We start from the raw sequence: 15,653 nt of genomic DNA, 5'->3' as shown, positions 1-15,653 counted from the left end.
AAATCACCCATACAAATGACTCAAGACTGAGGATGAGAAGGCTTTATACATTTAATTTAAGCATAACATTATTTATGCATTTATCCTATTTTCATGTAACACTTATTAATATTCCTTCTTGAGGCAAAATCTTCTCTGTTGCTGCCAAAAATATATATTATGAATATATATATTAATGGTAAAAATTACCCAAATTATTCCCTTCCAAATATCTTTTAACCATTGCTTCCACTTAAGGACAACTAAATGTAGCTTTTTCAGTTGTTTGTTCTTCTGTTTGGAGAAATCCCATGAGGCCTCTGTTGCAAGTCAAATCAGGATAATAATCATACCAAACTTCAACTAAAAATAAATTAATTTTACTGTCCATTTAAACTTTCATATGATCTGCTTTATACTTAAACATTTCACTGAATAATTAGCATCAAAGGGATTGTCTTGTTCAGTATTTTAAAAACATAATATGTAACACTTGTGACCGTTACATCAAGCACACAAATGCACTCACAAAAACACACCTATGTAATCACTGTGGGGTTTGATAATATTGATGAATTTAAATGTTCATCTCCTTAAAAGAAGTACTTTTCAAAAAAGATCTTAAATAGCAAGTCTTGTTCACAGAGTCCCTTGACTTTGCACTGTACCCTTTTCTGATTTATTGGCTTATTATAATCAATTTCTTCAATTATTTCTGAAGATTGCCACTGTATGGAGTCATATGTCTTAGCTTCCCGATTCTGTGCTCTCTTTGCCACTAGACCCTCCCCCGCCCCAAATAAAAAGTCAAATCATGTTTGGGAAAGGTTCCTGAGGTGTGAGTTTCTGCTGTTTGGCTTCGCTTTATTTCCATTGTTAGGCTTCAGGAACTAAGTTCTTAGCTGAGTTCAGGATGTATTCCTGCAATTTAGCATTTCTTGCTATTGAATTTTTCTTTAAATTGATTAACAGTGTCCGTGTCACTTTAGTTTCCTTCCTCTTAAATAGAAAACATTTGTAAAAGATAAAATCTTTTGTTGCTGATGAGCAGCCAACAATTTTTTTTACTTCCACCCTATTTCTTTACAAACCTGAAATAGTTTTTTTGCAATTTGTTGTGGGCTTGAAGATATTATGAAACAGTTTTGAAATTGCTCAGCACGCTCCCTTATGCTGGTGGTAGAGTGCTATTTGTTATGCAGTGGCACTTCTGCAGCAGTACAGGCATGCTGTGAGAGAGGGACATGTTGCTTATTTCACAGTGAAAGTATGAAGATACTGCTGCATTTTTTTAGAAACCACACTTCCCCTACCAGTAGTGGATGACACCAGCTTTGAATACAAAAAAATCACTTAAGTATAACTGAAAAACATATCTGAGAAACAATGTGAAATATTAAATAAGTATAATTAAGACTTTCAAACTCTGTTGTCTAGTTTTGAGAGATTGTGGGTAATTAGTGAAAGGACTTTCTGGGAGAGGAAAGACTTAATTGCAGACTTTAGGCGTAGACTATTTTATTTTGCCTTGTTGACTGTGGTCTATTTCAGCCCCCTTACTTTTCAGGGGGTTACACTATGGGTTTATGAGGAACTCCTTCTATAAATTACAGATTAACTAGATAGACAAGGTGGGTGAAGTATATATTTTTGTGTTTCTCACCAACCGAAGTTGGCTTAGTAAAAGATAATACCTCCCCCACCTTGTCTCTATAATATCCTGGGACCAACACCGCTACAATTCTCCATGCAACATAGATTAACTAGGTTGCATCTGTGAGAAAATGTACATCTTTTAGCCAGGCTGTCTGTTTTGTACCTGCAGTACCTCAGTTTCAGATTTGGAATCTTCAAGTGATACTGTTTTTTGTAAAATTAATAAGGTAAGAAGTAACTGTGTACAAGACAATATTTTTTATACTAGTTAAATTTTAATGTTAACTTTTTTCATTAAATTTGAAGCCATAAGAATTGCTCATTGTATGTATACATGTAATATAAGCTGCCTTCTATTCTAGTGATCTTAAACTCTCTTGTTCATCAGCTGTGAATGCTTTTTTATCTTTTTAATTAAACTTTAACTTCACAAACACACATGTTGATACTGCTTCACATATAGTAATCATCAGGATTTTGGTTAAAGAAAACTAACACTATAGGATTCTGGATGGCTATACCTCCATTTAGGACCACTTTGTGGTACAACAAATTTTGGCCCTAAATTATTTAATCATCTTTTAAGCACTTACTACATACTGGCCTGATCCTACAACCCTTCATCATAAAAATTGTCAAATTCACTGTAGTGGAAGTATTTGTAAACAATAACTGTGGGAATGAGTAAGGGTTGGTAGAAATGGACTCTTTGTGAGAGGATGGGGGTAGGAGAAAATAATTCTACAGTCAAACAATATCATTATTGACACTTTCCTTGTAAGCATCTTAGTCCAATATATATCTTAATTTTCAGTTATGCAGTTTAGAAAATTATTATAGAGTTCCATTTTAGTATCAAACTTACACTTTAATAAACTTTTTGGTTGGCGGCGTGTTCTTGAAAAGGGCATAATTCTGTTAAAAGCTAAAAAATGGTATTTATTGTAAATTGTTCTTGGAGTATTTCAGCTCAGTATACTTTTCCCTTCAAAATTTTAAACGCTTATTTTATTTTTAGTTGAGATTTCCCTTCATTCTATTATCTAGCCGACAAAAATAATCTTTAGCCCATCAAATTATGATGGGTCCATACTTTGTATGGAAAGAAATGCAGTAAACCTACAATTGCATGGTTAAATAGTCATGTTCAGATGTGATCCTGTTGACATTATTAGTGATTAATAGTTGCATTAATTCATTTTGAATCAGTAAGTGGTATCTTTCAATCTCTCCTTCCCCTAATCTCACCACTTTCCTGAGTAGTCTTAAGGAAAGGTATATTATCCAAAGGTATATGTCGAAATATTTAATTGAGCTTGGATCATGAATGTATTCCAACCCTAGAGAAGAAAAATCCTAATCTTTTTTTCAAGAATGAATTATTTTTACCTTATATAATTTTGATAATTCTGTAAACCATGTGATATCTGAAAAATAAATATGTAGGCATGTACTTTTGTAAATATGACCTTTCAAAATTAGTGCATTTTTGTAGTGTAAATTAATACATTTTTCCAATTAGCGCCATGAATTAGATTAACTACTTTGTTGTTTGAAACATGTTATTTTATGGGCAGTAACAATGATACATTTCTTTGACTTCCAGGCTGTTTTTGAGTACCTTCACTCTTGCAGTTTCAGCTGGTGCCGTCCTGCTTCTACCTTTTTCAATAATCAGCAATGAGATCCTGCTTTCTTTTCCACAAAACTACTATATTCAGTGGTTAAATGGCTCTCTAATTCATGGTTAGTACTTGCATAATGTAATTAAAAGCACATTTTAACAGATAACACCACTTCCAGTGCATTTCTGGTTTTGAGTGATCCTTTTGTTTTTATATACTTACTGGCATAATGGCTTAAAGTTGTAAATGTTCTTGGTTTGTATGCCATTGATAAATTAGGCATTTGTAATCTAATGCACAGCAGCAAGTTTATAAGTCATCACCATTCTAGCATTTTGAAGGGTGTGTCGACTAAGGAAGGAAACCCAAAAGCTACTGTTCTTGAATACAGAAACATGTGTAGTATAAGAACTGCTTTTACAAGAAGCTAAGTAACTTGGAAATGTGTAATAAGACTTTTCTTTCACCTGTAGTTGTAATGTTCAGTGAGCTAAAGAGGAATATGGAGGTAAAAATCTGTTTTTATTTATTCAAATGCGGCTAGTGGTTCGTACAAGAAACTTGCCAACTACAATGACAGTGATTGAGAAGCAGTGACTTTTAGCTCCTTTTATTTTTAAAAGTAAATCATGTATATAAAATTATATATTTTGATCTTGCCACATTTATTATGGTATTTTGTTAAAGTGAAATTGGTCAAGGTAGATTCTGGTCTCCCTGTGTGTTGACAGTGTCTAGCACTTTGGGCGCTGCCAGAATTCAAATAATAGTAAGCGTGCTTAGTGCTCTACAGATATATCGTTAATATAGTTCCGAGCAGCTAACATACTGCAGTTTGAAGATGCATCTTGGTGAGGAATTGGTGATTGTCATTGGATGTAGATGTTTTAATGAAGGGAAAAAACATACCTTGTGATGTCAGGGGCCAAATTGCTAGTAGAAAAGATAGCTATTTGCTGAGTTATCAAAAAGCAGAGGTACCCAGTTCTACTTTAGACAGTGTGCTGGACAGTGAACATAAGAACGGCCGTACTGGGTCAGACCAAAGGTGCATCTAGCCCAGTATCCTGTCTACCGACAATGGCCAATGCCAGGTGCCCCAGAGGGAGTGAACCTAACAGGTAATGATCAAGTGATCTCTCTCCTGCCATCCATCTCCACCCTCTGATAAACAGAGTCTAGGGACACCATTCCTTACCCATCCTGGCTAATAGCCATTAATGGACTTAACCTCCATGAATTTATCCAGTTCTCTTTTAAACGCTGTTATAGTCCTAGCCTTCACAACCTCCTCAGGTAAGGAGTTCCACAAGTTGACTGTGCGCTGCGTGAAGAAGAACTTCCTTTTATTTGTTTTAAACCTGCTGCCTATTAATTTCATTTGGTGACCCCTAGTTCTTGTATTATGGGAATAAGTAAATAACTTTTCCTTATCTACTTTCTCCACATCAGTTATGATTTTATATACCGCTATCATATCCCCCCTTAGTCTCCTCTTTTCCAAGCTGAAAAGTCCTAGCGTCTTTAATCTCTCCTCATATGGGATCCGTTCCAAACCCCTAATCATTTTAGTTGCCCTTCTCTGAACCTTTTCTAGTGCCAGTATATCTTTTTTGAGATGAGACCACATCTGTACGCAGTATTCAAGATGTGGGCGTACCATCGATTTATATAAGGGCAATAATATAGGCTAGGTCTACACTACCCGCCTGTATTGGCGGGTAGAAATTGACCTCTCGGGGATCGATTTATCGCGTCCCGTCGGGACGCGACAATCGATCCCCGAATCGACGCTCTTACTCCACCAGCGGAGGTGGGAGTAAGCGCCGTCGACAGAAAGCCGCAGAAGTCGATTTTGCCGCCGTCCTCACAGCGGGGTAAGTCGGCTGCGATACGTCGAATTCAGCTACGCTATTCACGTAGCTGAATTTGCATATCTTAAATCGACTCCCCCCTGTAGTGTAAATGTACCCATATTCTCCGTCTTATTCTCTATCCCCTTTTTAATGATTCCTAACATCCTGTTTGCTTTTTTGACCGCCTCTGCACACTGCGTGGACATTTTCAGAGAACTATCCACGATGACTCCAAGATCTTTTTCCTGATTTGTTGTAGCTAAATTAGCCCCCATCATATTGTATGTATAGTTGCAGTTATTTTTTCCAATGTGCATTACTTTACATTTATCCACATTACATTTCATTTGCCATTTTGTCACTTAGTTTTGTGAGATCTTTTTGAAGTTCCTCACAGTCTGCTTTGGTCTTAACTATCTTGAGCAGTTTAATATCATCTGCAAACTTTGCCACCTCACTTTTTACCCCTTTCTCCAGATCATTTATGAATAAGTTGAATAGGATTGGTCCTAGGACTGACCCTTGGGGAACACCACTAGTTACCCCTCTCCATTCTGAGAATTTACCATTAATTCCTATCCTTTGTTCCCTGTCTTTTAACCAGTTCTCAGTCAATGAAAGGACCTTCCCTTTTATCCCATGACAACTTAATTTACGTAAGAGCCTTTGGTGAGGGACCTTGTCAAAGGCTTTCTGGAAATCTAAGTACACTATGTCCACTGGATTCCCCTTGTCCACATGTTTGTTTGACCCCTTCAAAGAACTCTAATTAGTAAGTAAGACCTGGTATACACTGGGGGGAAGTGTTGATGTAAGATACACAACTTCAGCTACGGAAATACCGTAGCTGAAGTCGACATATCTTATTCCGACTTACCTCCCGTCCTCACGGCGCGGGATTGATGGCCGCGGCTCCCCCGTCGACTCCACTACCGCCGCTCGCTCCGGTGGAGTTCCGGAGTTGATGGGGCGCGCGTTCGGGGATCGATATATCGCGTCTTAATGAGACGCAATATATCGATTACCGATAAATTGATCGCTACCCGCTGATACGGCGGGTAGTCTGGACGTACTCTTAGATTAGTAAAACACGGTTTCCCTTTACAGAAACCATGTTGATTTTTGCCCAACAATTTATGTTCTTCTATGTGTCTGACAATTTTATTCTTTACTATTGTTTCGACTAATTTGCCTGGTACCGACGTTAGACTTACCAGTCTGTAATTGCCGGGATCACCTCTAGAGCCCTTTTTAAATATTGGCGTTACATTAGCTATCTTCCAGTCGTTGGGTACAGAAGCTGATTTAAAGGACAGGTTACAAACCCTAGTTAATAGTTCCGCAATTTCACATTTGAGTTCTTTCAGAACTCTTGGGTAAATGCCATCTGGTCCCGGTGACTTGTTAATGTTAAGTTTATCAATTAATTCCAAAATCTCCTCTAATGACACTTCAATCTGTGACAGTTCCTCAGATTTGTCCCCTACAAAAGCCGGCTCAGGTTTGGGAATCTCCCTAAAATCCTCAGCCGTGAAGATGCAGTGATGAGGCTTAAAATTGATATGTGGTTCTGAAGCGTCCCAATATTTCAAAAGGTAAACTTTCTAGTTGGTTAAGCCTAGAGTGTAGTATCTCTTAAGTGAATTTGAGACAAGCTGTTCCTTCCTGCTATTGAGAATTTCCATATGTTCCACTAACCTGAGTCACTTATGCCCCTTTTTTCTGCTCCATGTTGAAAGCCATTGTCTCTGAACATGTACCCCAAGCTCTGCATCTAACTAAGGCAGTTGCATTTTCCCTGCAGTATCTCTATCCTCTGCATGTGACAGGCAGTGATATAGTATGGTCAGGTAATGGGACCTGATTAGGTTTGGAATTTAGAAATCCCAGAACTAAGCCCCATGCATCCAGTATAGAGGGGTTCTTGCTTTGTGCTCCTCTTAGCTGCACCAAGCCACCCAATCTGAGGCAATACAGCTGGCTCACAAATATGATGCTTTTGGTTGCTAGGCATTGCCTAGGCTCTGTGACCTCCTGCAGTGAGACTTGGTGTAGAAGATTAGCTATGCTGGCCTGAAGTTTTACTTGGCTGTGTTTGCCTACATGTTGGTTCCATTTCCTCCTGATCATCATCTTGTGCCTTGCTTTAAACCCCCTTCTTAATTCTTGAGTCCTTCACCCACTTATTACTGTGCCTTTTCACCTCTACATCAGGAATGGTTTCCCTCTTCTTCTATGCCAAGCATCCCACCCTTTCCCTTCTTCAAATCCCTCCTCTAAGCTCTGTACTGTGACTTAGACTTTGTTCACCTATCTCTCTGGCACCATCTATCTTGCTTTTGTATGTTAATTGTATGGTAACTTTAAAAAACAACTCCCCCCTCCCCACCAACAACAAACAAACACAAAGCAGAACCTCTAAGAAATTTGCAGCAAACTAAATACTCTGTCTCTAGGAATATATTAAGGCAGCATTCCCTTTCTCTTTGTTTCCTTCATTTCTTCTCTCACCACTTTTCCAAAACTAGTTGAAATTCTTCCTTATGATACCTAGATTTGGTTAATTTTATGTCTCTACTGACACGTGATACTTTACAGATTTAAGACAGTCATTCCTTGTCACCCTATTCTTAAAAAAAAGGATTTTAATTCCCAAGGGAAGCAGGAATATACCATATAGAGCAGCTCTTGCCTTCACTACCTCCTTTGTGTGACCAGTCAGCCACATAGTTTTTTAAAGTTTTACTAAATACTAAATGAAAATAATAATCCTGTCAGAGAGCAAATACTTCCTCCTCTGCCTGAAGGTGAAATGTTGTGAAAAATTTGAGCAAAAGTCATTCTGCCACTTTTGTATAGGAGAACAGGGGAAAAATACTTCCTCATATAATTAAAAATTATAATTTAAAAATTCTTTTAGAGGACCTGTAGCACCAAAATGGCTGAGGTTGAAAAATTGAAATTTGGCAAGAAATAGCTCTCCTTTAGAAGAGCCTTTGAATTTTCCAGTGACTATTTTGTTTTGATTTGATTAAGGCCATGTCTATACTACCGGCTAAATCGGCACTACTGCAATCGATGCAGTGGTGTTGATTTAGCGGGTCTGGTGACGACACGCTAAATCAGTGGAAGAGTGCTCTCCCATCGATTTGTATACTTCACCTCCTCGAGAAGCGTAAGAGACGTTGGCTGGAGAGCGTCTCCCGTCAACACAGCACAGTGTAGACACTGCAGTAAGTGGATCTAGTTACCGTCTACTTCAGTTACGCCATTCACGTAACTGAAGTAGCGTAACTTGGATCGATTTACTGCAGTAGTGTAGACCAGCCCTAAGCAATGAGTTTTGAAAATCTCACTTTGTGCTTAAAATATACTAAGTGGACTATGTGTGTATAGTTTAACAATGATTGATGTGAAAGTAGTAAATGCACTCGTGTAGAACCTAAGCTAGCTGTATATTGCAAAATTTAGTGAAAGTACCTAGTGAGGCCTGATCCAAACGCCTCTGAAGTCAATGGAAAGACTTGTGTGTTTCAGTGTAATTTGGATCAAGCCATGGGAGAGTATATCTTATTTATTACACAGCTGGCAAAGTAAATGCTTCACAGTTTATAATGCTTGCTGGAGATGGGCTCCCTCATGCGGACTTTATTAGGTGTATGAGATGCCTAGTCACATTATGAAATTTCTTTTCTGTTTTCTTTCAAAAGTAATTAGGAAGTGTTATTAAAAAAAAAATAACTACGAGAACATTAAGATTGCACTCTAAAGTGCTGAAGTCAGGAAATGATCGCCTGAACTTCCATAATTCTGTCCCCTTGTGTACGCAATGTAAGAATCTTTAGATACAGGATCACTCCCTATTTCTCAAATATAGTATAATGTATCATTTTCCTGCAACCTGTCATACAATTTTTGATATCTAATACTGTTTCATTGTTGTAAATTTATACTATTTTAAGTATTGTAATGAAACAAAGATATAGCAGACTAACAAATTCTCTTGACTAAATTGTTGAAATACATATTTAACAGCCAAGTACTGTTCAGTTTTTTTAAACAATAGCACTGAGTTCCTCAGGTGTTATATAGAGGATGAGGCAGTCAACTACAAAACAAATTGAGCTTCAGACTGTACTTTCCAGTAATTTTTCCACTATTACTCTTCGAATTGTTCTGTAGTGTGTTATGTTTGATTTATTATCCACTTCATAGAAAAGTCTCTAGTGGACTTCACCTGGTGCACACAATAATACACAGTACTACAAGTTGCTACTGTGCATTTGATAAATACTATTTTGTCTTATAATTGAAGACTTCATTGTAATCTCTTCACACAGGAACAGAGTTAAGGCTGCATTTAACTTTTGCCTGTATAAATCAGAACCTAAATGTTGTCATTGATGCACTGTAGTTTCTTGTATTGATATGTTAAGTATCCACTTCTATGATTTTTATTAACAGTGGGTACATTTTTTTTTAACCTATTGTGAGCACCTCCCTGTTTTGCTGGATTCTTGCCTTGGTATATGATTGTAATTATTTAATATTAGTGGTGACTTTTAAAAAGTCTCCTCTTACTATATATATATATATATATATATATACACACACACACACACACATACTAGGCAGAGAGTTCATAATATTCAAGATGAGTAATTTTGTGTAACGAAAGTTGAACTGTCCACAGTTCCTGAAAATGTACTTAAAAATGGTAAAATTTTCATTTATGCTATTTTAAATGTGTCCAGCAGATGGCGGTAGAACTTAATGAAACTTGCACATAAACAGGAAGCAAAGTGCTGGGTTATCTAAGCTGTTTGCCAAATGTGCAAGATTGAGTTGTTTCTTTCAGAATTGTTAAAACTTGTTTTATGGAAAATTTCCTCTTAAATCAATAGAAAGAAATACAAAAAAGCATCTGAGTGGGCTGATTGGGAAAGCCTTGTACGTTGAGATTTCACTGAGTCTGTACAATATTCAACTAAAGTTAACTCTGCCAATAGATGAAGGCCTGCAAAGTATCTTGTATACAACTTTAGCACCCAGTCAGTACAGTGGGATCATAACTATTTACTTTTCAGTTTATATTGTACTGCTGTATTCTCAAGTTAGTCCACCAGATTGGGATGTGGGTTGGGAAAACAAAACTGAAGTGATAATGAAGAGAAGGGGGGAGGGGGACAGGACTTGTTGATGGCCACTTGACTATACCAATGTAATTTTACTTTCTTCAGGTTTTGCCCCACAATAAATCTTACGTATAATATAAATGTAATGTATTTATTGAATGGGGAGAGATGTATGTGTATAAATATTAATATGCCAGTAATATCCCAGAAGGGAAGGATGTAGTTCCCATCAACCCTGCTAGTGTACAAATATCTAAATCTCAACTTCTTAAAAATCATCATTTTGCTTAACCTCAAGTCACCATTCTATAGTCCACTTAAACAAAATGACACAAAAGAACATGCTTCTGAAATTTACCTGGCGTTTAGTGTATGTTTTTATGTTGCAAATGCTTGTTCTGTAAGTCAGTTGTTTACTTTTCTTGTGCATAGTAAGTACACATCTATCATAATTCTTGAAACTTTGACAGCTGACTAACAAAACCAACCAAATTCAACTTTTCTATCTGATTTCTAGGTAACTAAAATAAGGCCACGTAAAGTGCACACAGTGAAAGGAAACCAAATAAAAACAACCTCACAAACTGGCATAGTACTTCCACTTCTGTATAAATATGGGAAACAGGAGAAATAATACTTCATGCTCACTGGTTTACTTACGGGGAAAGGGACTATGCAAACCTGCTTCCTCTCACCCAGTACTTGCAGTTAAGAGTGGCTGAGAGGCTCTTGCTGCTGTTTCCGAAATGCTGTTAGACTCCTGGGGAACGAAGAAAAGCAAATTCCAAAGGCAAGGGCCCCTCAACAGAGACAATCCTGCCACCAGTCATGGAGCATTCACTCTTGGGAATGTGGTGCACACACACATTCTTTAGCATTTGACTGTCTGCCTCCGTTATGTTGTTTCATGTGTGTTTGGGGTTTTGTGTAATTCTGTTTTCTGTAGCTGCAAGTTAGGGCTACATTTAATTTTTTGTGCAAGTCCATTGACTTTACCAGCAATCAACTTGTACAATAGGATTTAAATAAGTCCATTCCAGCCAAAGGAAGGGAGTAAGGCAGGAGCGGGCAAACTTTTTGGCCTGACGTCCGCATCGCATTTTGGGAATTGTATGGAGGGCTGGTTAGGGGAGGCTGTGCCTCTCCAAAGAGCCAGGCGTGGCCCGGCCCGCGCCTCCTATGCCCCCCACCCGCGCCTCCTATGCCCCCCACCCGCTCCTTGCCCCCTGACGACCCCCCCCAGGACTCCTGCCTCAGCCACCCCCCCTCTGCTCCCTGTCCCCTGACTGCCCCTGGAACTCCCACCCTACCCCTCCTCTCATTCCTAAATGCCCCCCCCCCCCAGACCCCTGCCCCATCCAACCACCCCTTCTCCCTGACGGTCCCTGAAACCCCTGCTCCTGACTGCCCCCCGCTGCCCCATCCAACCCCTTCTCCTTCCTGAGGGCCCCCGAGACCCCTGCACCCATTCAACCCCCCCGGTGCCCCACCCTCTGACCGCCCCGACCCCTATCCACACCCTCGGCCCACCACCCCAAACTCCCCTGCCCTCTATCCAACCCCCCCTACTCCCTGCCTCCTGCCCCCTTACTGTGCTGCCTGGAGCACCGGTGGCTGGCGGCGCGGCTGTGGTTGGAGCCAGCCACACCACCGCACAGCACAGAGCACTGGCGCGCTGAGTCTGCGGGGGAGGGGGCCCAGCAGCGGAGGGGCTGGGGGCTATTCTCCTGGGCCAGGAGCTCAGGGGCCGGGCAGGAGGGTCCCGTGTGTCAGATGTGGCCCGCGGGCCATAGTTTGCTCATCTCTGGAGTAAGATGTGTGTTTGGGGCGGGGAGGGAGGGAAGTGGTTTGAAAATTATAAAAAAAAAAAAAAATTACAGTGGGGAAAAAGATGATCATAGAATCATAGAATATCAGGGTTGGAAGGAACCTCAGGAGGTCATCTAGTCCAACCCCTGCTCAAAGCAGGACCAATCCCCAACTAAATCATCCCAGCCAGGGCTTTGTCAAGCCTGACCTTAAAAACCTCTAAGGAAGGAGATTCCACCAGCTCTGGCTGGGATGATTTAGTTGGGAATTGGTCCTGCTTTGAGCAGGGGGTTGGACTAGGTGACCTCTTGAGGTCCCTTCCAACCCTGATATTCTATGATTATGATTCTATGACCTCCCTAGGTAACCCATTCCAGTGTTTCACCACCCTCCTAGTGAAAAAGTTTTTCCTAATATCCAATCTAAACCTCCCACACTGCAACTTGAGATCATTACTCCTTGTTCTGTCATCTGCTACCACTGAGAACAGTCTAGATCCATCCTCTTTGGAACCTCCTTTCAGGTAGTTGAAAGTAGCTATCAAATCCCCCCTCATTCTTCTCTTCTGCAGACGAAACAATCCCAGTTCCCTCAGCCTTTCCTCATAAGTCATGTGCGCCAGCCCCCTAATAATTTTTATTGCCCTTCGCTGGACTCTTTCCAATTTTTCCACATCCTTCTTGTAGTGTGGGGCCCAAAACTGGACACAGTACTCCAGATGAGGCCTCACCAATGTCGAATAGAGGGGAATGATCACGTCCCTTGATCTGCTGGCAATGCCCCTACTTATACAGCCCAAGATGAAGTTAGCCTTCTTGGCAACAAGGGCATACTGTTGACTCATATCCAGCTTCTCGTCCACGGTAACCCCTAGGTCCTTTTCTGCAGAACTGCTGCCTAGCCATTCGGTCCCTAGTCTGTAGCAGTGCATGGGATTCTTCCATTCTAAGTGCAGGACTTTGCACTTTGTCCTTGTTGAATTTCATCAGATTTCTTTTGGCCCAATCCTCTAATTCAGGGGTTGGCAACCTTTCAGAAGTGGTGTGCCGAGTCTTCATTTATTCACTCTAACTTAAGTTTTCGCGTGCCAGTAATACGTTTTAACGTTTTTAGAAGGTCTCTTTCTATAAGTCTACAATATATAACTAAACCATTGTTTTATGTAAAGTAAATAAGGTTTTTAAAATGTTTAAGAAGCTTCATTTAAAATTAAATTAAAATGCAGAGTCCCCTGGACCGGTGGCCAGGACCCGGGCAGTGTGAGTGCCGCTGAAAATCAGCTTGCGTGCCGCCTTCGGCACGCGTGCCATAGGTTGCTTATCCCTGCTCTAATTTGTCTAGGTCCCTCTGTATCATATCCCTACCCTCCAACATATCTACCACTCCTCCCCATTTAGTGTCATCTGCAAACTTGCTGAGGGTGCAGTCCATGCCATCCTCCAGATCATTAATGAAGATATTGTACAAAACTGGCCCCAGGACTGACCCTTGGGGCACTCTGTTTGATACTGGCTGCTAACTAGACATCGAGCCATTGATGACTACCCATTGAGCCCGTCGATCTAGCCAGCTTTCTGTCCACCTTATAGTCCATTCATCCAGCACATACTTCTTTAACTTGCCTGCAAGAATATTGTGGGAGACCGTATCAAAAGCTTTGCTAAAGTCAAGAAATAACATGTCCACTGCTTTCCCCTCATCGACAGAGCCAGTTATCTCTTCATAGAAGGCAATTAGGTTAGTCAGGCATGACTTGCCCTTGGTGAATCCATGCTGACTGTTCCTGATCACTTTCTTCTCCTCTAAGTGCTTCAGAATTGATTCCTCGAGGACCTGCTCCATGATTTTTCTAGGGACTGAGGTGAGGCTGACTGGCCTGTAGTTTCCTGGATCCTCCTCCTTCCCTTTTTTTAAAGATGGGCACTACATTAGTCTTTTTCCAGTCATCGGGGACCTCCCCCAATCGCCATGAGTTTTCACTTACCTTGATCAGAACTAAATGCAAATCTCACCTCTTTCATAGATTGATAGATTCTAAGGTCAGAAGGGACCATTGTTATCTTGTAGTCTGATCTCCTGTATAACACAGGCCATAGAACTTCTGCTCTATAAATTATTTTGGAAATCTTTTAGAAAAAATCCAATCTTGATTTAAAAATTGTCAACAATGGAAAATCCACCACAAGCGTTGATAAATTGTTCCAATGGTTAATTACCCTCATTGTCAGACATTTACACCTTGTTTCCAGTCTGAATTTGTCTAGCTTCAATTTCCAGCTTTTGGATCATGTTATACCTTTCTTTGATAGACTGAAAAGCCTAATAATTATTTGTTCCTCATGTAGATACTTTTAGACTATAATCCAGTCACCCCTTAACAATCCGTTTGTTCAGATAGACTCAAAGTGCTCAATTGATCTGTCACTATAAGGCTTGTTTTCTAATCCTTTAATAATTCTTGTGGTTCTTCTCTGAACCCACTCCAATTTATTGGAGGCCTTCTAAAATTGTTGGCACCAGAACTGGACACAGTATTCCAGCAACGGTCACATCAATTCCAAATACAGCAGTAAAATAACCTCTCTACTCCTACTTGAGATTCCCCTTTTCATGCATCCCATGATCTCATTAGCTCTATTGGCTACAAACCGGGAACTGGTCTGATGACTTTCCGGCAGATATATAAGCCTCATTGGAGGAACAGCAGCTCTCTGCTTAATGTCACTCCAGGGCTTGGAATTCTCTCCTGCCTGATAGTGACAACAGACTCCCTAGGCCTTAGCCTGCTCCAGCCCTGCTTCTAGTCCTGCTCTAGCTTTGTTCTTGCTCCAATGCCACTCTAGATTCCTGATTCTGGCTCTGGCCTCCTAGCTCCTGACTGCCATGGCTCCCATCACTAGGACTGACCATCCCCATCACGGTTTATGACCCGTATTAAAATGCATATTGTTTGTGCCCAATTTACCCTGCAATCAGATCATTCTGAATCTTTGATCTGTCCTCTTCGTTATTTACCATTCCCCATTTTTTTTGTCATTTGCAGACTTTATCAGTGTTGATTTTATGATGTCTTCTTCCATTGATAACAATTCTTATAGCTGCCTTCACTTCCCCTCTAAACCATTTCTTTTTTTTTACCATCACAGCCTTCTTTCATAGAATCATAGAAGAATAGGGTTGGAAGAGATCTCATAAATCATCTAAAAAGAGAGGGAAGTCCCCACAGTGATCCCTGAGATAACTGTAAGAAATCACCATCTCGGTATCATCGGCACTGCGAGCACCGCGACCATCTCAGTCCAGCACCCATGGCTCACGGAAACTGACAGCAAATGACACCGCTCACAGGCCCACGGACCTGATGGGCTTGGGCATCGAGTCATTGGCAACGAAGGATAGGAGTAAGCACTTATCTAAAAAGACGCTCCCAGTGCACAAGTCCACATCGCCAGTGATGGCTTGCTCATTACAGGAGCGATCGGTGCAGGTAACATGCCAGAAGCTATTGTGACCAATTTAAGGCCATTATTCAGGAGGGCCAATTAGTGGCAAAAACATCGCTGCAATCTGCCACTGATGCAGCAAACATGGTG

The 15,653-nt window shown here is 40.4% G+C and overlaps 1 protein-coding gene across 5 annotated transcripts in view; it reads left to right on the top strand.

Annotated features, from left to right (window-relative positions):
* The window catches only part of LMBR1 (limb development membrane protein 1), a 138,317-nt gene that overhangs the window by 39,704 nt on the left and 82,960 nt on the right, over positions 1-15,653 (top strand). For 3 of the 5 annotated variants that reach the window (XM_005297203.4, XM_042859093.2, XM_065582747.1), the window contains exon 4: positions 3,242-3,381. The exons of the other annotated variants lie outside the window; for them this stretch is intronic. In XM_005297203.4, coding sequence (XP_005297260.1) covers positions 3,242-3,381 — 140 coding nt within the window. The remainder of the gene's footprint in view (positions 1-3,241; positions 3,382-15,653) is intronic. 5 annotated transcript variants of the gene reach the window in all.

Source organism: Chrysemys picta, chromosome 2 (genome assembly GCF_011386835.1).
Source record: "Chrysemys picta bellii isolate R12L10 chromosome 2, ASM1138683v2, whole genome shotgun sequence".
Taxonomy (NCBI): domain Eukaryota; kingdom Metazoa; phylum Chordata; order Testudines; family Emydidae; genus Chrysemys; species Chrysemys picta.
The sequence above is the reverse complement of the archived record's forward strand: the minus strand, read 5'-3'. Positions and strand labels throughout refer to the sequence as shown.